Source organism: Astatotilapia calliptera, chromosome 12 (genome assembly GCF_900246225.1).
Source record: "Astatotilapia calliptera chromosome 12, fAstCal1.2, whole genome shotgun sequence".
In the NCBI taxonomy this organism is placed as follows: domain Eukaryota; kingdom Metazoa; phylum Chordata; class Actinopteri; order Cichliformes; family Cichlidae; genus Astatotilapia; species Astatotilapia calliptera.
Window position 1 is genome coordinate 26,245,197 of NC_039313.1, and position 25,073 is coordinate 26,270,269.

Below are 25,073 nucleotides of genomic sequence, written 5' to 3' on the forward strand. Positions count from 1 at the left end.
TCAATGTTAAGTCAGTGTATTCACAGCTTGTACTTCTCCATGGGAATCAAGCAGCACAGATGTAGACTTCCTGGAGTTTTAATGCTTGGGTTGACCCCCCTTTTTTTGGAGGCTCTGGGTTCATAAAGGAGCAGGGAGGGGTGTAACTGGAGAGGGCCAGTGCGTTTGAGTCTAATGTGTACCAATAAGTCCAGGATAAGATGGAAATTCTTGTGGACTGTTTGTAGTGTGTTAGATTATGATGGAAATTTAAGCAGCTGTACCGTGTATGCTTTATACATATATATTTGTTAATCACCTAAATAGCACACCTACAAATCTATTTGGAAAATTAATCATAACATTTTATTTACCAATGAAAATGAGTCATGCCAAATTACTATAATTTTGAATATGCTGTGGGCATGGGAAATGTGCAGCGCTTTGAGTAGAGAGGAGGAGCGAGAGAGCTTATGGACCTATTGAGAAAGACAGAGGCGGTTCAGCCCTGCTATGGTCTCAGCAGCAGCAGCTCAGGGAGTAGTACTAGACCACTGTGTTGTGCAGGAACAGGCACGACGTATCCGAAAACCGCTAGCGGATTAAATGAAAACGAAAACTACTCTTTCATGTGGATTAATTCCGGGGAGAGACGTTTAGTCGAAGCGAGAAGACTTTTAAGCGAAATTGGACCGAGTGACGAGGATTGGGACGTTAGTCACAGTGCGATAACACCACCGAATGATTTCTTTTGCCCCGCCGCTAAGGTTAGTTAGCTTTCATTGCTCGCTGTGTCCATTGGTTTTGGGGGGGGGGGGCGTCTGTTCTGCTGTTGGATGACGGGGTCCGGCTATTCTTTGGAGGAGAAACAGCAGTATTGACCTTTTCGAGTCTCTATGCTGTGCTATAGTTACATGACCTATCAGACCTGTATGAAATTAAATGTTTTAGCGGTGTTCGACTAGCTGGTTACCCATCTTGCCACAGTAGTGCTAGTTGGCTGGTTATTCCCAGCTAGTTAATTATTTTATAAATCCGGAACACGTGCTACATGGCTAGGCTAGGCTAGGCTGGCTAATGGCTAACCAGGGTAGCTTCCCAAGCTAGCTGTCAGAATGACCGAGTAGCCAGCGCCAGTTTTATTCAGCTGAATTAATCATACACTGGTGGTGACTCGTTACTGACGCTATTCCACACACAACACGACCAATATCCGACAATATTAGTGATTGTCAACTTTTTACTATACGGTACCAGAAAATGGGTTCAAGCTAAGTCATTTAGCCTGCTAACTTGGCTATGCACAATAGCGCCCGGTTTGCGTTTGTAAACACTGGTTGTACATGAAGTGAACGTAATGCGCTGAATCGGCTTTAGCGGGGACGAATTGGTTTGTTGTCAGATGGCTGATAAGCTATATTTGGCGTGCAGTAGTTTTGTAAGCAGCTTGATGTCAAGTCTCTAAAAACAAAAGTAAAGAGGGACTGTAGGGAGTTTGCGTTAGTGTTTGGCTTCTCAACATTGCTGCTGAGTGAGTATACTTGCTGGAGTTGGACTGGGGTTTTTGGACCTCTGTGTATTCTCCGGTAAACTGCATTCCTGTCTCTACAGTCAGTCTATGTAATGATAGTCCGTCATAAAAACATTCTAATTTTGGTGGTTCTAAGTAGTTAATCGCTATTGAGACACACCTGTTAATTCTGTAAAGACTGAAAACACTTTGGTTGGATACCTAAGGTAGTGAGTTACAAATAGTTTAAAAGACGATTTCCTAATATTGAATGCTAGGGAGGACGTTCACCTTGATGGTGTCCTTGTTGTCTAAAGTTATTTGTTCTATAGTGTATATCTTCAACTCTTGTAACACGTACTGTAGATAAAAGCCGATTATCAGCAATCAAATAATAGGCATTTGTCTTGTGAAATTTGTGTTGCTGTGATTGTTCCCTAAGAAACACAAACTCATATTTTGTCTCATATCTTACTTTTATGTGCCTACGTTTGAAACGTGTGGGAACACACAATTGCGAACATACATAGTGGTATGGTAATGTATATTTAAAAACTTGCAACCCTTAAACTGTAACTGTCTGGATATCTGGGATTAAATGATGTATTTACTGATCTGTCCTCTCTGGTTATAAAACGGGGTTTTCCCCTGGATATAGTTTGACCAAGTTGGTAAGCCACTTTGATGCACTGTATCACGGATGACCAAAGAGTCAATGCATTTTCCTGTTTCCATTAGTACATAGATTATGCACGTCACCAATGATAAAAATAGTGATCTGTGGTAAGACCACAGGTTTGAAGCAGAGCTAAAAAAAACAACAACAAAAAAAGGAGTTGGACAACAATATGAGTGTGTTTGTGTAAAGCAGGCAATGCCTTATCACAAATGAATGAAATGTGTTTCACTCAAAATCAATCAGTATTAAATGCAATCCATGTATTTATTTTGCATGTGTTATAGCTATTCCAGTGCCTTATAACGCTTGTGTGATAGGTTATGCTAAACAACTGATTGCTTTAGATTACTTCCTGTCAACTGAAACATCTAACTTTATCAGCAGGAAGTTTTCCCGTTAAACATCTGGTACAGTGCACAAGTCAAATTGGGACAAATTTCCATAATATCTAAAGATAGTTGGAAGATAAATAAAGGGAAAGACCCTCTGATTCATTTCTTTTTCACTCTGATATTTATACATCAGATCCCACCCCTCCCCCAACACTAGCATGGTTTAACCACCCATTAACCACCTACTGCTCCACATTGCTAATTAGCATAAGCAACATGAGCACATGGGTAGTTAGGATATTATGATGTATGTGTGTGTGTTACTGAAGCTATTTTTATACACATGCTCTTTATAGCAACAAGGAGGGTGTTTTGTTACTGAAAATGGCTAATCAGCTGTTTCGTTTAATGCCATTTTCACCACCAACGTTGGCTAATGTACAAATAATGTTCCTGCAGTTACCAGTAATGATGAAGCAATCCCTCAGTTTCTCCGCCATAGCTTTTATGTAATCTTGTGATTGTCTCATTCATGTAGTCATCCTTGTTTGTTTGCATTTACATTCATGTATTGGATTGAAGCCCACGCTGTTGTTAAAGTAATGACAGTAATGGCTGTGGCAGCAGGTCGGGTGGGGGAAATATTGCGCCGGTACTGCGTCATGACACCGTAATATGTTATTTCGGGGGCTTCAAGCTAAGTATTATTAGAAACAAATATCATTTTCCTAAGCTTCAGCCCTCAATTTTTCTGGACAGCTGCATATTAAAATCGGTTGGACTGGACATTTAATGTCCTCTAGTACAAATTCTGTGTGATGTTTGATTGCGCAGGTTGTTTAGCTTATTTAGTACATTAATGTAAAATCACTCAATATTACAAGCAGTTATAGTACTTGTAGACACTTGGTGTGTGATCAGGCAGGCTGAAAAGCTTTTAAACCTCCTAATAATCCATAATGCACTCAAAATCAAAAATCTAATTCTGATGTGAATCCTCAAAATTGGAGTCTGTATTGCATAGTGTCAGGATTGTAAAGAGTTAAATTTGAGTGAGGCGATATCTCCCCCTTTTCCAGAAGGGTAATGGGGGCAGGAGATAATCCCGTGCTCTGCATGGAGCCTCAGGGAGACCGTTACACCGCTAGTTCAATTTCTTCTCTTATTAAGAAACACAACAGAGTTATGAAACCGGAAAGGGGAAGTTCTTGCTCATTTCATTTTATTTCATTGTGAAAGATGAATCCTTACAGTAAATTCTTGTGGGAAGACAAAGCACATTGCATCGCCATAAATCAAAGATTTCCATTAAAATTCCAAATGTCTTTCTTTCATAATAATAAATGTCACAAGTTCTTTATTTTTTATTTATGTGACCATTAGCTGCCTCTGATATAGCAGGTAATCTTCCACAAACAACAAAATATACCATATACAGGAAGAGCATGTGCAACACATCTAACTCTTGTAACTAAAATCATATTCTAGATGAGTTAAAAATGGTGTTATAGTCAGAGTAATGTGAGCATTTGCAGTACATGCATAGTAAAAGACTGCCTCAAATTTGATTACATTTTTTTTCTTTTTTTGCATTTGTTACATTTGAACTGTCAGATCAGTCTTGAATACACTCCAGACACATACATGGGCAGCTGGACACCTGATAACAAACTAATGTTCTGTTATACTACTTTGAAGTCAACTTGTTCATGCGTAGATATTGCAATGTACTGTAAATTTTCTATAGATTTTGCATGGTTACCCCCCCTAAATAAACAAACAAAAAACATGAACATCCACATGGATCTTTGCAATCAAATTCTAAACCTGAGTTGATCCTAGTGGACTTGTGGATGTAGAAAGTATATAATGAATGCTTGAGACTTGGGTGTAGTGCCTAAGCATGTTTTTAATTTGGGGAAATAAATATTAAATATTTGCCAAAACACCTCAACTGGGTGTTTTGGCAAATAGGCAACACCATGGTGGAGATGGTGAACCCAAGTGAAGCTATGCAAAATACCTTTTTGTAACTCAAATCATGACGCGTGTTTAAAAGATTTACAGCCCTAACCACGTTTCATTACAAGGCTTTGCCTTTTCCTATGCTATCATCATAAATAAGAATGTTTTTAATGGCTTGCTGGTTAAATATATGCTACACTGGCTCACTGTTCCTTCTCATGGTACATATTTGAATTACAGGAAAGTACGGCCTGGTTATAGTCCAATTTTAGTTGATATTTCTTCAGCACAGTGCACACAAGTTTTGAACTGAAGTCATAGCGGTTGTTTCTTCACATTCTGATAGTGGATTTAGCACAGCAGGCATATTAGGCAAAGCAACGTCTGTCTATATACATCCTAACTGCTAGCTTTATATGCTGTATGTCTTCAAACTTGACCAATCCTTGTAAAAATGAAGAAATGTACAGATATGTATTCATGGACATGTATGAATGTATGTAGGTAGGCAAATGTAATTTTTTCTTGATTCGGACTCAGTTGAGTGTCCTTAGTGCTCTATAAGGATTTTATTGGGATTTTAGAAATGGTATTTGTGGTATGGGAACAACACTTGCCTTGTACTTGCTTTTTGTTGGCCAGTGTCAAACCATGCATATACATTCTTAATCAGATGTTAACAGCTTACTAGATCTGGTGACATTTGTCCACATGCAATCCAACTCATCTGTCTGCTTGGTGTGTCAGGGCTGTAAGCCACTGTTTTATATCAGCTAAAGCCTTGATTCAAATCTCTACCCGAATCTTGGCTATACAGGCCAGTTGGATGGGGAATTAAATCACAAGTTCACATGGTTTCTTACCCTCATAATGCAGCAAATCCAAGCAGATGTGACTTTTCCAACACTTAGCACTTGACACAGCAAATTAAATGTTTATTTACTCTAACTGCTGCACAAACAGAGTGATTATAGGGAAACGACACAAGTTTAGTACATGGTGCACTTCATGAACCCTCAAGTTTACATGTGGAAACCTAAGAGAGAAATATGAGGCAGTCTCTGTAAAACTGCCTCACAGGCTCTTTCCCTCCTCCAACCCAGTTTCCTTCTCACTGGATGAGTAAGTGCAGCTGTCTAGCATTTCTTGCTCACTAGTGGACTGCACCTGGTAGGTTTTGTGTGTGGAGAATGTTATGCATGACTCAGTGTGATAGAATATTATGATCAAGCACAGCTGGTCTGTTGCTCTGCTTCAGATTACAATCTAAGTGCTATTGAACTGGACAATGGTACCACCCCAGCTCTAGTGGCTACATGGGGGGGCCGAAGTTAGGCAGCTGTGCTATTTTTTTAAATTTTTTTATTTTTTGTGATTGCAAATGGAAAAACTTGTTGTGATGTGTTGTTCAAAGAAAATGTCTCTGATATTGGTTATCCTGCAGCTTCAGATTTCTGCCCTAATCATCTAAGTAATCTAATTTTAACATTTAGGCAGTTATAGAGAGGAGGAGGTTGGGCATGTTCTGTCTGCTGGCCTAGGGATTGAAAGGGTATGGAGGTCAGACCGATTCTGTGTCCATCACCTTGCAAAGTTTAAAAACGGGAGATCTATTCTTCAATCAGGAATTTGTGTTGCTTGAGAAGTAACCTGTAAAATTCCTCATATGTATAAACATTGAAAACTGATTGCCTATCTTGTTATAGTAGACATTTATTTTTTTTTTACACTCTTTAGGGTGTTCATGTTGACCTTTATTGTAAAGTAGTCTATCAGGGTTTTAAACAATACCTTATTTTTTGGCTGTTTGGCTTTTGTGTGTTTGTGTTACATACAAAGTACTTCCAGAATAATTTTGTGGTATATAGGCTGTAGATGATGTTGACAGTTGATATGGCACTCTATCACTGCGTTAATGCACTACCTGTTCCTGTCAATTACAAAAACTGTATAAACAGCAGTCTAAACTGCTACTATTGTTTGTATTCATGTTGTGGCAGTATGCATTTCTAGTGGGGTTTTTTGGTATGTGGAAGAACACGTTTTATAAGCCCATGCTTTATCGTAAAACACTTGAATCTTAGGTTAGTAACAAGAATTATTATTATTATTATTTTTTTTTTTTGAGCACCAAACTTCACTTCCTTTTGTTACAATGATCTATTACAGGAATCGTTGTATCTTTTCCTTTTTAGGTTAGCTTGCTCCTTTTTATTAAATGTCATGAGTTTCTCTTTTAGTCGGTGACTTTGAAGATTAGACATGACTGCGTTTTAAATACGAGAGAATATGATCAAATGTTTAATGTTGAGCTACTTAATTTACTCTTTTTTTGTTTCATCGATACAATTATGAAGATAATTAAATGGTCAGAAAAGATACTTAGCACTTCTTATTGTGTTGTAAAACACCATCTCAAAACCTCTTGTGATACACCTGTGTTTGGATGCTGTTATTAGAAGGTAGTCATTTATTATTCATAAGGTGTTCTGTTTTGATTTCCCTAGCTATGAAATATTCTTGCTATTAAAACCAGTCACCCATATTTAAACGCTATAAAAGAGAGCCAGACAGCGGATTAGCAAAGATTAGAAATGGCTCTGTGGTAAGTGATTCACTTGACTCTCTTACGCAACACAGATGACAGCATGGTAAAGGGCATTACTCTTGTTTGTGTGTAGGCTACCAGTGTGGGTAGTGTTGCATTTGCCTCTCTGATTAGCCCAAGTTTTCTACTAAGAGTGTGTTACAGCGTTGTTATTTGTTTTTGTTTTTTTTTTTCCCCCATTAAAGGATGTTAGTTAGCCAAGCTGAGAGTTGGTGAACACATATCAGCTGTATTCCACTGTAGAAGTGAGAGGTATGAAAGTGTAATTACTGATTGCGTGTGCTTGTGTGAGAGGACTGAACTCCTGTCTTGACATGTACCTTGGATCCATGACAGTGCAGTTTGGAACAAATTAGTCCTTTTGAATGTGCCTGTACATCAAGCTGTTGATATGACATCTGGTCTTTGCTTTGTAATGTTTGGATTTATTCCCTGCTTAAATGGTTCCCTGACTGTAATTAATTCAAGCTTGTGTCATATTTGGGAGCGGTGTATTGTTTGTGCCATCTGTGTCAATACTGGAGGCATGTATGGACTTTAGTATTTGGCAATACATGCACGATGTCAGTGTACATGCATAGACACCTTGTCATGCACAACTGGAAGTTCTATGAAGCTGCTATCATGAGGGGCAAAAAGGCACTCGGGTTGCATGCTGCCATACTGAAGAACATTTCAAAGTTCTTGAATAATTAAGCAGCAGTGCAGGGGACGTAGGTCAGCTCAGCAGACAAGTGCACTCCTCAGTTTTATTTCCTGCTGCTTAGAATTGAGAGCTGAATGTCAGGTGGACTTTAAAGAGCCAATGGAGAATAAAGGGAGATTCATAAGTTAAAGCTTCATGTTATCATGTCCCACACAGCTGGGAAATAACTTTGTTTGTCAGTAACAGATAAATTATATTTTGTACTCTAACAGTAATGGCCGTACAACAATTTCTGCATAAAATGTAAACTGTTACATGCACAATTCCTTATCTTTACTTTGTGAACTTTACCAGACAAGTTATGAAGGCGGAGTTGGAGTATTGTTGTGCATTTTTTGACATTTCTGACCTGAATGAATAAGGTTTATCTAGACAACTTGAATTTATATTATTTAGTTCAGATTTTTGGATTTGCCTCACTTGTAGTGCATTTGCATAACTGTTAATTTTACAAGTATGCTCAAAGAATAAATGAACAATATAATTTAGCACTGTGATAGAGAACTTGAGTTGTTTCCAGTGGTTTTACTTACCTACTTACCATTGAATATCCTCGATAGGCCAGTTTTGGCTGATAAAATCCAGAATGCATGTGATAATACAACAGTCGGAAGCGAAAGAAAGTACCTTTATATCTCGGACATAATGCAAACACTTAGCAGAAGATGTAATCATTTAGCTTTGTCAATATACAAACTAAAACATGGCTTTACATAGCTTCCAGGTAGGAAACATCAAGCCAAATTTGAAGTGCCTTTGGCCTATTTTCTATCTGAATGCCACCAGATGGTGATAGCTGTGGTTGCAAAAAGACGTGTGTTTCTATGGAAGTATACGAGGAAAAGCTTTCGTATTTGACTTAGTAAACGATTTCCTGCTGAGTTTATGGTCTCAGTCTCTCATTTGGGGTCGTATTAAAAATTGGGTTTATCTTGTAAATCTTGGTCACACTGTTTTGAAGAGTAGAATTATTTGTGGTTTACTTATTGGGTCGTGACTTCTGCTTCACAAGCCGTCAACCAGCCAGCAAGTGGTTTCACAATCAAACCCTCCCCTGCCTGTCACATCTGAATTTTGAAACCAAGATGGCGACAGCAGAAATGCCAATCTTGAGGGTTCAAAACTAGACTTTAGCTTGGTTAGTGAGCTTCACTTTTAAAGACAAAAAAGCTGCTAATTAGTGCTACAAGACTATTAAAATGCTACACATGCAGGGCAGCAGTCCAGTGCAGTAGCTTGAATTGTCAGAGGAGAGGGACAGACATTGGTTTTCGTGGCCTTTCCTAGCACACCTGTCAGTCAAAGAAGCCATACAGATATCCAACTACCATGTATTTAGTTGCTTTACAAGGGGAGAAATAGTCATAGAGATCCAAGTTGCTTTTATTTTTATATATATATATCTATCTATCACACACACACACTTTCATTTTCATTTGTTTTGTATGTAGGCGTATTCCCGTAAACTCATTCTTAGGCACTTATTAAGATTTTTGTTGATTCTTCATAATGGAGTTACCAGAGAAATTACGTAAATTTTGCTTCCCTGGCGTCAGCATGTGTGCGTGAGCAGGAGGGGAGTATCTTTTAGATCCTCAAGAGTGTTTTGGTTGAGTGGCTTTGCTTGCATGATTACAGGGAGTCATAGTTGGCAGTGTGTGAAGGCCTGTGTTCTACACTGGGCAGCAGGGAGGGGGCAGGGCGAGCCTTATGTAATTTCACACAATGTCGCTGAAGCGGCCAGTAGCGAGGGAACAGGCAGGAAATCCAATAATGGCTCTACTGTACACCATAGACACAGCTGGATGACCACATCTGGAGGTTCAGGACAGCCAATCGCTGGTTCTGTTAGTCTCTCACCACCTCCTGGCTAGTCCTTTCCTGTCAGATTAGTCCATTTTAAAGTCTGTGTTGAAATGGTGACAATGATGCGTGTAGTCTATTGCAAAATACAAATGCATTTTTTCTTCTTCTTCACATTCTTTTTACCTTATGTCTGATACAGCTATCCTAGTGGATTATTCTGAGTAGTTATATATTTTTCTTTTGGTTGTTTACTGTGGGTATAACAGTAGGTGAATCATAGTGGGGTTTTTTTGTTGTTTTTTTTTTTAAACTACACCTTTATACTAATAGCTTCAGCATACCAGTCTCATAGAGGTTTCCCTTAAAGGTGTGTAGCAGAGCATCTCCCAAAGCTAAACTACTAACATGGTTTCAAACCTAAGTTTTACCTTTGGAAAAGGGGTACGTACTTTCAAACAGCTCTCAGGGATGACTTCCCTGATGGTTCTCTGTAGCAAACCTAGCAAATCTAGTGCTTCACTTAGCTTTTGGGCTAGGGTCCAACCCTAAATTGGCAGCAATACTGAACCCTAATACCCACCAAATCTAAATGTTTTAAGATTTATGAGAGTTCTGTAATTGGCTTTTCTTATGAGAACACAGTACTGGCACTACAGCCTGAAATAGACATCTAAGCAGCATTAATGTTAATAAGTGTAAAATATATGTGATGCATATGCAACAAATTAGGTGACCTACGTTTGACACATTTCTTTTCAGTGCACAGAATATCAAGGCTTTTAAGAATCGTATTGCATTGTATGGCAAGCATTATTTTTCTACTTTTCTTGTCAAACTAAATGGCACAGTAGGTTTGTGTTTTAAAGGACCTTATTTGGGTAGCATTACATTGGTTATTTTACCTAATAAGAGTCATATCAGTGAAGCTTCCTGTGCTGTTTATACTTGAATACTTCCACTTTCATTTTCAGTCACGGCATCTGAAATAGCTTTGTTGTTATTTTTTTTTTTTCTTTTTTTACTCATGTCTCATGGCTGCAGGTGTCTTTGTTTCTAATCATGCTGCTGTTAGTGTGATAGGCAGTGCTGTTCCGTCAGATTTAAAATGAAAGGTCTGACAGGCTGTGGTTAAGGGTCATTGTACCTCTTTCTATCAGGCAAATTACAGCTGTGTCAAAGTTGACTGTGGGTGTTCACACTTTTTGCACAATGTCTTCAGTTGCTGACTGTGTGTTGTGACCGCAGATTTCCTTTGTGAAAGTCAAGCAGGGGTAGGCTGCAGTGTTTGGGTAACTAGGGTAACTGCTTTCCTATGTGGCAGCTAGCAGTGTTATCATTAGGAAAGCTTCTAGCATCCTTGCACCTATTGCCAGATTAAGATTGAGTACATTCAAAAATAAAATGCAGATTCCGGCCTGATTTTCAGACATTTGAATGTTGACATCTTTGTATGTTATCTCTAGATTAACCAAATTTGCCACAGTGTGCGAAGTATACTTCACCTCTTAGCCTTTTTGTTCACAGCGCTTTTTAAAATAGACACAGAAAGCCAACATTAGTGTAAGTTTAACCTTATTTCAAGCTGAAAACTCTGAGCAGTCTTTCTGTTTTGATGACATAGGAGGGCTTCACATACGTGGTGGTCTGGGTGTTAGTGATAGATGGATATATCTTCATATCCCCATATTCATTACTAGTCCAAACATATTAAGATATGCCAATTCTGATGCACATTTCAAAGCCTAAATGCTGAACACACAAGAAATCTGTTTTTGACAATTTAAGCCACACTGGTGACTGCTTTGACGTGGTGTCTAATAGTTTGGAGCAGTAGTTAAGTAAATGTAAAATTCCTAATAAAAACCTAGCAGTTATTAATAAGTTTGGGTGAGTCCACTGTTGCGGAAAAGAGGGAATATTTTTCACAGGCGCGCTGTTCCTCGTGCTGCCTAAGAATAATTGAAAGCCTACTGATGTAGTACTTGTCACCTTATGAAAGCAACACCAGTGATTGTCTAACTAATGAGAACCGCACCAGCCTGAGTCTCCAGCTCTCATATTTAATTAATGCATTAGCACACCAGGCAAATACCCTCTTCATTGGCCAGATGCCGCTGATCATCGCATATCACACGGGTTGTCTGTTGGCACAAATCGTGCCTGTGTTCTTTTTAAAAAAATTTTTTTTATGGCTGTCTTAGATTAAACATGTACTTACAATAAGGTATTTCTTGCATCATGACCTCTTTACAGCATTGATTTTTATGTCGTCATCCTACTTTTTAATGGCAGCAGTCTACCTTGTCGTCATTGTTTTGATATTTCAGCCTGGCACTAGAAATGCTGGTGCACTTTGGTTTGGATCTTTTAAGTGTTTTTGTTCTGAGATTAACTGAAAGGTATTTACAATCACCTTCTCTCTTTTTCTTTTCATTTTACTTTTTGTAGTACGTCTTCTTCTTGGCGTTTCTGTTCATGACACGGGCCGATCAGAATGAATTATTTAAACAGTGAAACAAGGCAAAGTCATGTCTGGGAAACATCAGTGTCAAGAGAAACCTTTTTTTGTCTTTAAATATAAAACGAAGTTGGTGAGCTCACTTGGAAATAGTGTAATGATTTCCACTGTATCATCTTAGGATGGGCATTGACCTTCTTTATGTCTTTTGACCTTAAAAGATCTATTTGGGCCTAATTGTTAGGCTTCAGTGGATTAATTGCAAGGGCTCTGTTTCTGTGTTAAATTTCTGTGGATGGGGAATGAGGAAAAATGTTGGAGTAGAGCTGCATGAATGTGCAAGACTATGCTAAAGTTTCTCCAGATTTAGCTATAAGACTGCAGGTCCCCCCTGCCAAAAAAAATAAAAATAAAAAATAAGAGCACCAGAGTTGAAAAATATGAAATCATGTTATGACTACCACAAGATGTTAAGGGTGTCCAGTGACATTAACCAGACCTGTCTCAGATCACCTGATATGTCTGGGCAGTTCGTACATCTGAAATGTATTTTGCCAATAACCATTTGGTGCTATATAAAGACACAGGAAGTGCAAAGATGTGTGAACAGACTGGTTTTTCTCCTCTCACTGGATCAGCTGCAGACTGGTAAAGACCGAAAAAATACATGGACACACTCAGGTTAAAGTCCCGTTGAAACACAAGCTTACACCACTTGTAAATGTTAATACAGGAGTTTACCAAGACTGTAGGAGAGTGTGCTTTCAGTACCTGTAAGAAATCTTCTGCCATGTAGATAAAATGGTTTTGAAGCGTCTAATCAGGACGTCAGGGAAGCACAAGGTTGTTTTTGTTTTTTTGTTTTTTTAGGTTAATGTGTAAGAGAATCTACTGTGTAATGGTAATCGAATTGGTTTAAAATTAACAAAAATGACAGTACAGCATCTAATTTGGATTCACAGAATTTTCAGAAGATGTAACATTTTTGTGATTTATTTAGTTATCGGAACGATAGAAGACATCTATCGGGATATGAGATTTTGGTCATATCGCACAGCCCTAGTGGCCACATTTTTCCTGTCACTCTCTGGGTGTCTGAGCCGGGTAGTGAGTATAACAGCCTCACCTACTTGTTGTTTACAAGTGGCAGCCAATCACAAGAAAGTTGGCATAAAGGAAGGGGTAAGGGAGCTAAAATGGCCTGTTTGAGATGGTGGATGAACTGAGGGGATACACTAAGACCCAGTTTAGGATAAACACAGATTACCTTGAACTGTAAATCATGCAAAGCTACTTCAGTTCAGAATAAACATATGGAGCTGGTAGTGAGCTTACTAGGTCTCTGCTAAGGATACAATTACAGCGCTGTATCTTTACATGGCAAATAGTTGTTTGCTTCTATTTTAGTATTCACAATCATGTATATAAAAAAATCCTTTAATTTTCTCAGGAATGAGGACAATCAATTGTGCTCAAGCTACAAAGTCTGAGCACACCGAGATTTGAATAACTGTTTATATCAGTAGAATGAAACTGTTGTTTGAAGTCTGCCTTCTGCTCCACTTGAAGACTGCAAGCCGTCTGTGTGCTCTGTGCTAGTATTTCCAAAGCCATTCCTAAAATGGAGAGGGAGGGTGGGGTGTGTGGGGGTAAGAGGATGAAATATTGGCTTGCACTGCTGAAGGTTGAGGCCCACTCTACTATGTGGAAAAGAAGAGAGTAAAAAGAGAGTGGGGAAGGAAGGCACGCTAGAGCGAGAGAGTGAGGTGACTGAGTTCATTTGCAGCATTGGAAGCAAGCCAACGACTTGCCTGTGGGTGTCTGTAGCAGTGCCAGTGCATGTGTTTAGCCTGTCGCCTGGAAGGCCCCTTTCGCTTCAGAGTGGATGTCAAAGATCACTCATTGTGTTGGTTCTCTCATCTTGATTGAGGTTTTTTGTTCTCTGCCGATCTTAGGGCTGCTCAATTAATCGAATTTTAATCACGATTACGATCTGGGCTTTCAACGATCATTAAAAATGACTGAGCCGATTATTAGCCCCTCCCTCATTTATCCGCGACACCTTAAAGGCCGTCTGTGAAAATATTGTCGGGCATAAACCAGTCCGTGGCGCAAAAAAGGGTGGAGACCGCTGATTAAGAGGACCCGAGGGAAGCTTGGAAAGCTAAGCAGAAGTTATTTGGAGAGTGACTGCCGTTGGTTGAAAAGAGAGTTTAAAAAAAAAAAAAAAAAAAAACTTCAGTGGTGTTGCACACTATTTTATATTATTTTTTTTAAAGTTATTGTTAACCCTTTAAAGCCGGTCAGAGCAGCACGCTCCGTTTTGCGTAACTATTGTTAAATCCCTGTAGAACCTGAACCGTGTAAGCTAGCGCAATAATTTGTTTTGCATATGAAACCGGAGGAGTTGTACTTACATCTGATGCCATCAGCTTGTCCTAGGTCACGGTTTCGTTCCACATATAGCTTTGCAAAAATTGCATAAAAAGCGCTTGCAGGAACAAAAACATAATATTCCAGAAACATGCTTTGCCGTTCCTATCAGCTGTTCGTAACACTTCCCACAGTAAAATGATGCACATGCTGTTTTCTTTGCAAATTTGCATCATAGGATTGTTTTTTGTTTTTCCTGCAGTATATAAAAATTGCTGTATCTCCAAAATAAAACTATGAAGACACTCAAAATAAATTTCCTGTGGTGGGAAACTATTTTTTTGCAACTTTATTGTATTTAAAGTTTTGAGGGATAAACCTCTTAAATTTCTCCAAGTAGAAATATATGTAAACAAAACAAAAGCGATTTTCAATTTTCTTTTGTAGTTTATTGCACTTTTTTGCAATTTATGTAATTACTATGCACTTAATGCATACATATTATTAAAATATGGGCTATAACAGTTGTATTGATGTATAGCAACTTGAAATGCTCCCACAAATGGCACTACAACATGTAAAAAAAATAATAATATAAGCTCTGGTGGACTTGGTTCTATGGTAGGTCTTAAAGGGTTAAATAAATATCGTCAAATAATCGTGATCTCAATTTCAGTGAAAATAATCGTGATTATCATTTTTGCCATAATCGAGCAGCCCTAGCCGATCTTGTGACGGCCTGCAGACTTGTTTTCTCACTTCTCAGGGGAATCTCTCTGAACACAACAGTCATCAAAGAGAGGTTTCTGCGTGGGTAGGCTCATCTCACCCCGTTTAAGTCTTTCTGGCCTCTTTTTTTTGACCTTTTATTTTGAATAATACACATTATGTCAATACAGTAATAGTGTCTTAAATTATTTAAGGGTTTCTGCTAAAGGACTTTCCCTCTGTGGTCTGTTTACTCAAGTCTGTCTGACCAAACAATGAGTGTGCACTAGTTTTGTGAAAATATTTGAAGCCACAGTTTAGACTGCGAGACACAAAGGCACAGTCTCTAGTTGGTGTGAGACTCTGAGCAGTGTTTTCCCATCTTGTGGCCTCTATGAGCCTATGTTTACAGAGCTCCTCTGTTTCTTACAGTCAGAGCCATGTTCAGCCTTTCGTAATAGAGCCCTTTGCGTAACTGAAATCAAGTGACACTTTGTGTTTGTGACAGTTGAACAGGAAGGAAGGGTAGATAGTGCCCCTCTTTGTGCTGGGGAAAAAAGACTCAAAATCATAGTCAGACAATGGAGACTGGCACAATAGTACTCTGCCCAAAGTAGTGCTGTGATTTGGTCTCTGGTTCATTGTGCTATAAAAAGTTCTACTTTATTACCAGTTGCAAAGATTATTACTCAGCCTGTCCCAGCTGAGAGACTTGAAAGGAGCTCACTATGAGGAACTATAGCCAGTAGTTGCGGTTTGTCATGTGACGTCATGGCCACAATACTCAAGAGTTGTTCGCCATATTGAATGTGATACAACTGCTGCTAGGGAACAACATGTATTCCCCGACTGGCTGGCAGCGGTTACTGAAGGCTTCTGGCTGTTGCTGGATTAAATCTATTGCTGCACCAAGTGATTCATTTGGTTGCTTGCAGATTGCAGTGATTGACTGTAGTTTTTAATGTTTGTCTGCCATTACTTGCTAACCTGCCAGCTTTTCTGGAGCAGCCCAGCACAATATCGTTGCCACTTTCCGTAAAATAGTGAACATTAATTTTTCGTTGTAGAGCCAAACAGCATATTAGTTTTCCTTATTATCTATTCTTTAATAATTTAAATCTAAAATTAGACTAATCTCAGTGTAGGCAAAGTGCTTCTTTCTATTACTCAAATTAATATTCCAGCACTAAAGAAATTAAGTACTGCTGCTCAGTTAACAGCCAGTAGCAGTAGTTAAGGTATTGGAAATGGAGGGTTCCACATAGGATATAGGGCATGTCTTTCATATGTGTGTCATCAATAAAATTGGGAAGTAACCAAATGAAACAAGATAATGTGTTTGTAGTTTCTGTTCTAATAGTCATTAATTTATCAAATCACTAAACATTGTTGCATATTAAAATATGAATACATAGTTGGTATTGCTTATTTCATATGTTTAATAACTACTTATGTTTGTTGTTAAGTGTTTTTGCATAGCGTTTTTTAGACTAAAGTAAGAAACTACTCTGTGTCCTATCTTGTCGTCGAGCAGTGAAATGCATTTGGACTTGTTTTGAGCGTTTGGCTCAGTGACAGTGGCTTTCCCATTCAGTTTACAAAATTGCAGTGCACTTAAAGCACTTTGGTATCTTGTCAAGATTTCGATCAGTGCCCCTGTTGAGTGCCCATATTTCACCATGCCTCTTGTTGTGCGCCACACACAGCACTGAAACATGAGCTATGAGAGGGAGGCGTCATTAGCCAAAGCCCTGCAGAAATGGCAGGAGGCCTAATTTCTCTGCTGGCAGAAGTCACAGGGACACATGTCGCAGGCACTAGTCCATCCACTACTACTACTACTAGCAAAGCAGGCTTGTAAGTGTGCCTGAGAATGACGGTGACGGTGAACATCATGTGGAGAGTGAAATCTCACAAATAAGACTATAAGTGTATCCATCCATCCCATTGAGAAACAAATTTCATATATATATATATATATATATATATATATATATATATATATATATATATATATGGATAGCGTAGTGGTTAAACTACACGCCTTTGGAACAGAGGATCGCAAGTTCGATTCCTGCCTGGGGCGTCTGTATCCAGTAAGGGTCCTAAGGCTAGACCCCCTATGCTAAGCAAGCCTACCGCAGACATGAGCGAGACAGATAAATATGAAGGCATGCCGGCTCGGACGTCGCCCGGATCAACAAGGTCCGCGTCAGGTGTTGAGGAACCAGGGCACCCTGACGAAAAGTGGGCTACTGGAACAAGAAGGCATCGGTGGGCAAGGGACGAAAACAGGGCGTTGTTGGAATGCTACTACGCAAGTAACCCCGGCGGAAGGGGCTACATGAATAGGATGAGGGACCTATGGATTCTTCGATACCCAACATCCACAATGACGGCGAAACAACTAGTAGCTCAGTGTTCCAACATTCGAAAGAAGGGACTGCTCTCACAGCTAGAGATTGACGAGGTACAACACAAATGCTACGGCAAGGAGGAGTCAGGACGCCAGGTCAGGGGGGAGATATCATCACCCCCACCCGAGATTGGGTACATAGCCCCAAGTGCGATAGGAGAAGGATCGTTGAGTGCGAGAGGAACTGACCTGAAAAATAGGATCATGGCCAAGCTTGAAACCTGGATCCCCCGTAGCCGGTTACCAAGATTACGTGAAGTACCCTCAGAAGGTCTGCTAGATGATGTTAATGCAGCACTACGGGCAATACCTACAACCACGATTACCGACACTAACAAGCTGATCTACAATACGGCAGCAGTGATCAGTGAGATGCTTGGCTACAAGTTGAACAGCGACAAGGGGCAGTATCCTCCATGGAGAAGGAGGCTAGAGGGCAAGATCAAAGTAGCACGGAGGGAGGTTAGCCAACTAACGGAGTTGCAGAAAGGTGCGACAAATAAGGTGCCTAAGAAATACAGCAAGCTGTCCATACCTGAGGCCTTGGAAACTGCCAAGCAAAGACTCACAGCCTTGGCCAGCCGCTTGAGGAGGTACACCAGAGAGATAGAAGGCAGGAGAATAAACCAGCTGTTCTCCACAGAACCAGCAAAGGTGTACTCTCAGTGGCAAGGGAACAATAAGAGAACAGCACCACCAAGGCTGGAGACGGAGCAATACTGGAAGAGCATATGGGAGAAGGATGCAACCCATAACGGCAATGCTCAGTGGCTAGAGGATCTGAGGGCAGACCACAGCGACCTCCCTGAACAGGGTCCAGTAACCATCACAGTGGCAGATATCCAAGAAAGGGTCTCCAGTATGAAGAGTTGGACAGCACCAGGGCCCGACATGGTTCACGCCTACTGGCTGAAGAAGCTGACTGCACTCCACGAGCGTCTGGCAGCACAAATGAACCAGCTGCTAGTTAACGAAAGACACCCAGAATGGCTAACTGAAGGCCGGACGGTCCTGATCCCCAAGGACCCCAAGAAGGGACCGGTCCCCTCCAACTACCGACCAATAACCTGCCTCAGCACCACGTGGAAGCTCCTGTCAGGCATCATATCGGCTAAGATGAACAGGCACATGGGTCAATACATGAGCGGGACACAGAAAGGAATTGGCAAGAATACCAGAGGTGCAAAACACCAGCTACTGGTAGACAGAACAATCAGCCGAGACTGCAAGACCAGACTGACCAACCTGTGCACTGCCTGGATTGATTACAAGAAGGCCTATGACTCAATGCCCCACAGCTGGATACTGGAATGCCTAGAATTGTACAAGATCAATGGGACCCTAAGAGCCTTCATCAGGAACTCAATGGGGATGTGGCGTACAACACTAGAGGCCAACTCCAAGCCCATAGCACAAGTTACCATCAAGTGCGGGATCTACCAAGGAGATGCTCTGTCCCCACTGCTGTTCTGCATAGGCCTGAACCCCCTCAGTGAGATCATTAACAAGACTGGCTACGGATACCGACTACGGAACGGAGCAGTTGTCAGCCACCTCCTGTACATGGATGACATCAAGCTGTATGCCAAGAGTGAACGAGACATCGATTCACTGATCCACACTACCAGGCTATACAGCAATGACATTGGAATGTCGTTCGGACTGGAGAAGTGTAGTCGGATGGTAACAAAGAGAGGGAAGGTAGTCAGAACTGAGGGGATTGAACTACCAGAAGGCAACATTGCAGACATAGAGGACAGTTACAAGTACCTGGGGATCCCGCAGGCAAATGGGAACCATGAAGAGGCCGCTAGAAAGGCTGCAACCACCAAGTACCTGCAGAGGGTCAGGCAAGTCCTGAGGAGTCAGCTGAATGGTAAGAACAAGATCCGGGCCATCAACACATACGCCCTGCCCGTGATCAGGTACCCTGCTGGGGTAATAAGCTGGCCAAAGGAGGAGATAGAAGCCACTGACATAAAGACAAGAAAGCTCCTGACCATGCATGGAGGGTTTCACCCCAAGTCCAGCACCCTGAGGCTGTACGCTAAGCGGAAGGAAGGGGGCCGGGGACTGGTGAGTGTCAGCACCACAGTCCAGGATGAGACAAGGAACATCCAAGAATACATTGGGAAGATGGCCCCAACTGACCGAGTGCTCAGTGAATACCTCAGGCAGCAGAAACCCAAGAAAGAGGAGGGAGACGAGGAACCATCATGGAAGGACAGGCCCCTGCACGGTATGTACCACCGGCAGATAGAGGAGGTGGCTGATATCCAGAAATCCTACCAGTGGCTGGACAAAGCTGGACTGAAAGACAGCACAGAGGCACTAATCATGGCAGCACAAGAACAAGCTCTGAGTACAAGATCCATAGAGGCTGGGGTCTATCACACCAGGCAAGACCCCAGGTGCAGGCTGTGTAAAGATGCCCCAGAAACAATCCAGCACATAACAGCAGGGTGCAAGATGCTAGCAGGCAAGGCATACATGGAACGCCATAACCAAGTGGCCGGCATAGTGTACAGGAACATCTGTGCCGAGTATAACCTGGAAGTCCCGAGGTCAAAATGGGAGATGCCCCCAAGGGTGGTGGAGAATGACCGAGCTAAGATCCTGTGGGACTTCCAGATACAGACGGACAAAATGGTGGTGGCTAACCAACCGGACATAGTGGTGGTAGACAAACAGAAGAAGACGGCCGTAGTGATCGATGTAGCGGTTCCGAATGACAGCAATATCAGGAAGAAGGAACACGAGAAGCTGGAGAAATACCAAGAGCTCAGAGAAGAGCTCGAGAGGATGTGGAGGGTGAAGGTAACGGTGGTCCCCGTGGTAATCGGAGCACTAGGTGCGGTGACTCCCAAGCTAGGCGAGTGGCTCCAGCAGATCCCGGGAACAACATCGGAGATCTCTGTCCAGAAGAGCGCAGTCCTGGGAACAGCTAAGATACTGCGCAGGACCCTCAAGCTCCCAGGCCTCTGGTAGAGGACCCGAGCTTGAAGGATAAACCGCCCGCAGGGGCGTGCTGGGTGTTTTTTTATATATTTTTTTTTTTTTCTTTAATTTTTATATTGCAAATATGTTTTCCAACATCTGCTATAATTTGCATTGTCGCTGTAATGAGGACAGGGCAGTTATTCCCTCTTTTTTATGGGGTTTTAACCCCAATTACAGGGTTGCGGCCAGTGCATTGCAAGTACTGCATGCTGCCACCATTTTTGAGCATTTGCATTGCAGTTAGCATGTCATTAGATGATTCTTTTTTTCCTTTACCTTGCAAAGTAATTTTAACTTATTCTTCTGTATGTCTGTCCTTGTGATTAACACCTGTTACCTTTAAGTAACAAATTCTCTTCACTTCCTTCCTTGTTGCAGGAGGTGCCCGAGGTTCACATATATGTTCATAATGATAACATATATAATATATTAATAATTAAAGTTGTCTCAGGCCTATGTGACAGACCTACCTATACCTCATTCTGTAGGTAGCACTCAGGGCTGTTTTTACTTGTATGTCCATTTTTTTTTAATTTTTTTTAATTTTTTTTTAATTTTTTTGGGTCCATATATGCCATACTCCTTGTGGATGTGACCACTCTGGTTTACATAATGTCATCTGCAGTTAAAATCTAGTGGCCTGACTCCTGAGACCTACATCTCTATCTGGAAATGAGTTATTTATGTTGGTCCTAAAACCCCATCGCGCTTGGAGTATTTTTACTGGCTGGTTGCTTGTCTTGGCCGGTGTTGTCTGCAAGTCCTCCGTGTGTGGACAGTGGGCCATTCAGTAGGCTGTGAATGAGAGGTTGGGTCTAGCAGGTGCAAGGATTCTCACTTCTTTACTAAGGGTGGAGCAGCTGTGGTAGGGATGTGATGACATTCTAAGATCTCTAGTTTTTTTTGGATGTACTATCCAGAAAGCATCAAAGAGCTGTGCTTACAGCCAGTTTTGTGATTATTCTGTTGTTGAGAGCAATTCCACTGGCCTAACTTTCAAAACATCTAATCTTTTTCCTTTTCTTTTCTCATAGGTTGCAGGCTAAAAGAAACGGCCGATAATGTGCAGCATCTGCTCTACAGCAACACCCACTTCCTGCCTGTAGAGGAAGCGGCTGTGCCAGCATGTCCTCTCATCCCCAGACTGTGCCGCCGGGCCGGAGGACTGTGGACACACGGCACCTGCCAAACCCCGCCACTCTACCACTGCAGCTGCAACGGGCACACACGGTAAGGGGCCTTACACACAATGATTTTAATGGAATCACTTGTGTTGCCTTTTTGTTTTGTAGGGAAAAACATTTGAAAGATGAAAACTGTAGTTGTGGCTTGGCTGTTCCTACTTGGATATTTGGTAACCAGGATTTTAGTCAGATCTACTGGAAAGGGCTTAACCCCAAAGACCCCCATAGGTGTTTTTCCAGATTACACTGCCGTAACCTGAAAATGGTCCCCTCATTAGATGTTTGAGTTGAAAGTTCATGTTTTTGTTATGGAGTCGGCATCAAGGCCTTCCGCATGATTTCCACCCACATCTCCTAATTATCAAGATTATGTTCTTCCACGCATCGTCGACAAAGCTGTCTGTGCTTGAAAGAAGAGGCCTCTGGCTGACGTAAAAGTTCATTCACTGACCTTTAGTGTTTGCAAGGCTTTTTTTTTCACTTGAATGACAGGAAGTTCCAAGACTTTAGGCCACCATTAGTTTAACCCTGCTGCTCCTTTATGTCATCATATTCATTGGACGATGAAAGTTGATGGAGTGTGTGACATATCGCCAACTGACAGAGAGCTTAAGATAAAAGATAAGAAATTACAGGAGAACCAAGGCAGGAGACTTTTTTTGGGGGGAGGTATTTGTGGTTTTCTAACACTAACATTACGTGGTGTTCTAATGAGGATGGAGTTTCTATAAGATTTGTTGTCTCTGTTGTAGGATGTCGGACTGGTTGACTACCCCTCTCATCATAGCAGGGAATACAGTCCCCACCTCACCCAGCCCCATCGTCGTCGACCTTCTTTGCTTTCAGAGTTCCAGCCTGGAAGTGAAAGGTAAGGATGCCTTCTTCATGAATATGGTCTATCCCCTCACGAGGAACACATTTCTCTAATTTTGAAACCTACCAGAGAAGATTTCTCTTGGTCTTTTTTTTTTTTTTTTTTTTTTTTTTTTTTTTTTTTTTTTTTTTTTTAAACTGTGTGAGGTCACTGATTGCAATTGAATGTATGTGTAGATATAAAATTGGTGTCGGTGAATGCCCAACAATGTCTACTACAAAAAATATTTTAGGTTAACATAATTATAGCTTTTGCTGAACAAAAAAATGCTATTGATGTATTGTTACAGATCATTTCAGCATCTGCCACTGCTTTAGTTTTATTGGTGACACCATATTTTTATACTAGATGCACATTTCAATTAAAAAAGAAAGAAAGAAAAGTAATTCATCCTTAATAGTGTACCGTATTTCCCGGACTACAAAGCGCACCTGAATATTAGCCGCACAAGCTAAAATCAGGGGAAAATCCTGTTTTGTACATACATTAGCCGCACCTGACTAAAAGCCGCAGGTGTTTCAATGTTGACTTATCATATGTAAGAGAATATGCACAAAGGGAATTGTCAGGAAAGAGATGGCTGTTTGGAGACATCCCTTTTATTAATATTTTTGAAAAACAAGTTATGGGTACATATTTGCACATGTAGTACATAACAGTAACCTATAGCACACCAGGAAAATAGATTCGGCCTACCTTTTAGGCTCAGGTGCAGTGACACAGCTTTAACAAGAAGAAAAGTCAGTCATTCACCATCTTTCTCTTCTTCCTGCGCTCTAAAACCACCAAAGTCCTCTTCTCCAGTGTCGGATACTAACAGGCTCAGGATGGCTTCGTCATCCACTCTCCGCTTCTCTCCTTCGTTGTCACTTTCAAAACCAAAGAAATCCTCGTTGTCAGTGTCAGAGTCGAACACCCTCAGAAGGGCCGTGGCGGTGTCCTCCTCTCCATCATGCAGCAGTCCAGCCCTTCAAAATCCGTTGGTGATCGTGGATGTTTTCACACTTTTCCACGCTGTCAGAATCCACCGGTGGAGTTGAGCATAACTTGCTTTTTGCAAGTTTATCGCCGCTCATCATCCACGACTCCCGCTGAACGCGTAGCGCTACTTTGAAGTTTGTTTTTCGCGCTACTTCGTACGGCACTACGTTGCCTGGCGGACGGACATGTGACTAACATACCACTCTTGAATCCCGATCCTTCCGCCAGGCAACGTAGTGCCGTACAACAGCAGAACAAACAAAACAAATCGTCTTACGATATGACAAAAATCATGGACAATCCATAGAAAAGCCGCACCTGACTAAAAGCCGCAGGGTTCAAAGCTTGTGCAAAAAGTAGCGGCTTATAGCCCGACATTTACGGTAATTTTAGAAATGTGGGACTGAGCTGTAGTAGTAGATGAAAGTCAGAGACTTTGTGGTGAATGGGGAAGATGTCACACATCAAGGGAGCGGTCTTTTGGGCCGCCAGCTCTGGATATTGGATGGATGGATGCTTATGTGGCATTGCCAAATTTGATGAATTTGTTCTTGTTGATTGCTAGCCACAGCCACATAGAGGCTTCTTGCAGACAGCATTTGTTATGCAGTATTATTCTGTTAAACCCTGTGCCTGTTAACCCTCCCCCAGTTTAATCCTTATGTAATTGGCATCTGCAGCCGTTCTTCTGTAATGTTGTGTTAAACTGCTGTGCTGGGCAATGAAGCTTGCAGAGGTGGTTTTTTTTTTAAAAATTTTTTTATTTTTATTTTTTTAAAAAAAGCTTTTCTAATCGACCAAACAGTAAATTGGCCAAAGAATTGTATGAGTAGTACCTTGTCAATGCAGATGCAGGTCTTGTACCTGCTAATGGTCTTTATTTATATAATATAATCTCTTTTTGAGGATGAAACTTGATGAGTACTTATAAATAATTGATGTGCATGATATGAATTTTGCATGACGCACAGAGGAAGTCACAAGAATTTTTTTCCTCCTTCAGTTGTTTGGCAGATTTTCTTGCATGTATTAAAACATGCATGAAATACAAAATGTAGGCAGACTTTACTAGAAATCAGCTGACAGATATTACATCAGTCAGGAGTAGGCTGGGGTCTGTCTTTCAGTATATAAATCATCTTGTGTGTCTGACATGGCAGACAGCAGATGGCAAAATGATTCTGTAGCACTGTGGGGCTGTGGCATATTTTTTATTTTTATTTTTGGCTTATTTAAATGTCAGTCTGCTAGCATTATGGTCTTCACTGTATAACAGAGAGCTGTGCACTGGCCCCATTTAACAGTTATTAGCTTAGCCCGCAGTGCGGGAACATTGGGTCATGGTTTGATAAACAGATAAACACTGCACAGTTTGAATGCTTCCCACTAGCTTCTGATTTTCTGACTCTTCATTCAATCACTTGGCAGTCTCTCTGAGTTGACTCACTTGTGCCTTCTGCAGCTTTTACAGTGGCAATGAATTATGTTTTTAAG

The 25,073-nt window shown here is 41.0% G+C and overlaps 1 protein-coding gene across 4 annotated transcripts in view; it reads left to right on the top strand.

Annotated features, from left to right (window-relative positions):
• The first annotated feature begins 459 nt into the window (after nucleotides 1–459).
• Nucleotides 460–25,073, top strand: part of ncor2 (nuclear receptor corepressor 2) — a 97,169-nt gene continuing 72,555 nt past the window's right edge. For all 4 annotated transcript variants that reach the window (XM_026187574.1, XM_026187575.1, XM_026187576.1 and 1 more), the window contains exons 1-3: nucleotides 460–746; nucleotides 21,575–21,770; nucleotides 22,477–22,592. In XM_026187574.1, coding sequence (XP_026043359.1) covers nucleotides 21,666–21,770; nucleotides 22,477–22,592 — 221 coding nt within the window. In that variant the 5' untranslated portion in view covers nucleotides 460–746; nucleotides 21,575–21,665. The remainder of the gene's footprint in view (nucleotides 747–21,574; nucleotides 21,771–22,476; nucleotides 22,593–25,073) is intronic.